This window comes from Bidens hawaiensis, unplaced genomic scaffold (genome assembly GCF_021521415.1).
Source record: "Bidens hawaiensis isolate Kalapana, Puna unplaced genomic scaffold, B.hawaiensis_p1.1 tig00013628_1, whole genome shotgun sequence".
NCBI classification, from domain to species: Eukaryota; Viridiplantae; Streptophyta; class Magnoliopsida; order Asterales; family Asteraceae; genus Bidens; species Bidens hawaiensis.
The window spans coordinates 173548-176236 of record NW_027492157.1 but is presented as its reverse complement, the minus strand read 5'-3'; the positions used below and the strand labels follow the sequence as shown (position 1 = coordinate 176236).

Here is a 2689-nt window from a genome sequence, read left to right as displayed (position 1 = left end):
TGGCTGACTATACAAACAAACATACACAAAAGTCTTAAAACAGAAAGTCAAGATTTTCATGTCAATCAAATTTATGGGTTGACAAGTTTTAGTTTCATATTCTTTCTTTTATGGTTAGTTATTGTAGGGTTCTTGCATGTCACCTTTTGATCATACAGCTTGATTGACATAAATAATATTGTTTCCAACTTAATTTAACCTAATTTTGTTTCGTTTCGTTTGTGTTTTTGGCTGTGCTTAGGTGCAAAGATTTGGGTTGTTGGGTCAACGATTTATTTTTTAAAACATACTTTAATTTTTTAGATCGTTTGATTTGGGTGTTTGGTTCGTTTTGGTGGTGTAAGGATTTGCTGCCAATAAATCATCTATTAGTTTGATGAAGATGATTTGATGTTATACAGGGGTGTACGATTTGTTGTCATACGCTCTCATGTAAATTAACTTGACCTGACACAACCAAATCTATTTAATTAAACAATATAACTCAACTTGAGAAACATAATCTATTGAATTTATTCTGGACATGTAAAGTTCACGGTTTAAAGTCCCTTTCAGGCTGTAGCCCTGGTTTTAAATCAAAGTTTGAGAACTTTTTTCTGTATAAGATTTTTAGTAGACCGTCTTTGTCCGAAATACTATATTTGACAATGAACGAAATGCCTTCTTTACATAAGCAATCTCTTCCTCTCCTCACTCAGAATTATTCAACCACGCTCTCGTATGGTGCGGTATACACCCATATGGGACAGCCAACATGATGGTATAAACCAGCATAGAATTATACATCTGTTTAGAAAACATGATCTTGGTTTTAAAGAACACAAAGCGCACCAACATCATATCATAAGATCACGAGCCCAGAAGCAAGTCACATAGCGCAAAATTGGACCACTTTTCGTACGCACAGCATGGCTTGTTCCTTTAGACCTTCACCCCTTGCCCAAAATTAAACATAAATAAGCTTTATATGATCTAATATCAAAATAACTTATATTTACAGCCTACTTGTGCAACATTCTGATGCACAAATCCGTCACACATTCACCCCATGCCTTGTTTTTGGTGTGAAAAACACATCTACACCATTTGTAAAGCAAGCGTCTTCTAGAGTACAAGATTATGTCGCGCCTAGGTACGTCCTTTTAAACTAAGAATGTTATATATGTATATATCGTATCGACCTGATATGGCTTAAAAGTTATATGATTTATTTTAAATCACAACTAAGTTGTAAAATAAACCAAAGGATCGGATTTTGCAAATCAAGTGGTTCAAACACACATTGGTAATATCATCATCCATCAATCAAGATCACAGATAGAAACCACAAAAGACCATCCACATCCAGTTCAGAAATCGGGTTCTCTAAAAGCATAATAAAAAGATGGACTACCTAATCCCTCCATCGATGGCCGCAGTTGGGGTTGCAACAGACGAAAAACAAAGTCATGCCTTCTTCCCCTCTAGCAGTTGCCTGAAAGAAAACAGCCTCTCCGTGTCCGCATTGAGCACAGCGGACAGATTTAGTACGGGGAAGGGTTGGATCGGCAGCAACGTCCTGCAAGACTTGAGTGCGTTCCCCTACAGCATGGTGGATCTCGTTTCTGTACACACAGTTGTTATCCGCAACTTCCTGTTCAATTAATAAGGTGTATAAATTCCATTCAACCCATCTCAAGACTCATAATAATAATAATAAAACCCATCTGGGTTTGGGAGGTTTCAAAAAAGAACTTAGGGTTTACCCACCTGATGATCGCAGTTGCGGCAAGCATAGAGGAGGGCCTTCTGTTCTTTATCTTCCTTCGGGTACAGAATGTTATTACTATACCAATACCAATACCAAATTAACAAACAATTAATCACTTTGTCTGCAACCAAAGAGTGAGTCATTAATGTAATATAAAACCTTACCATTCCCTGCAAAACTTCATCGTACTCATCTTGCCTCAGATTCGATTAGCAGCTCCTACAACATACAACTGGAAATAAAATAAGCAACTAGAAAGAAACGCCAATTTAGGGCAAAAGAAATATTAGCACATATATAAAGCTTTCATTTTGTAAATTAAGTTAAAAACCAAAAGCTATATTTTATAACTTAAATAACTAAACTTTTGCACTTAGTATTTTAATTATATTATATATATACTAGCGGAATTGTCCGCACATTATTGCGGGTTATGATAGAAGTTTGGTTTGTTATGGTGTCGTTTCGCCACAGGTCTTTTTATTTATAAACTAATTATTGTTTGCAATAGATGTTAGTATTTCTTGTAACTTTTTGGTCGACAGCCATATTAAGAAATTGACTGAACAAAACAAGTTTTATTTAGCTATAGTTTAAAGATTGATGTTTGAATCAAACTTCAGGTAAAATGTGTTTAGTTGTTATTAACCGTGAGTTTTAATCAACACTTTTAAATGCAAAAATAATGAAATTTCAACCAATGTTGTTTGCTACAGTTGAAGACACTCCATATAGTTTTTACGCCCATGCCTTAGAGCATATGATCGAAAAACTAGATCCCAAATCAACTAACTTGAATCATAATTACATAAATATAAAACAAAGCAGACAGGTTTAAGCACATCATGCATCGTCTTGTAATAATAATTAGTAAGTTCAGCCAAAACTCATTTGTTTTCTCCTGTATGAACTTTAGTATTTCATTCCCCATTTAAAATT

At 34.8% G+C, this 2689-nt stretch overlaps 1 protein-coding gene across 1 annotated transcript; it reads right to left on the bottom strand.

Moving 5' to 3' along the window:
• Positions 1–1333: 1333 nt before the first annotated feature.
• On the bottom strand, positions 1334–1982 carry LOC143544545 (DNA-directed RNA polymerases II, IV and V subunit 9A). Its single transcript, XM_077036628.1, has 3 exons — positions 1915–1982; positions 1750–1825; positions 1334–1633 (listed from the first exon to the last, which is right to left on the bottom strand). Exons 1-3 carry the CDS (start codon positions 1941–1943, stop codon positions 1394–1396), a joined length of 345 nt encoding a protein of 114 aa, XP_076892743.1. The 5' UTR covers positions 1944–1982; the 3' UTR covers positions 1334–1393.
• Positions 1983–2689: the final 707 nt, after the last annotated feature.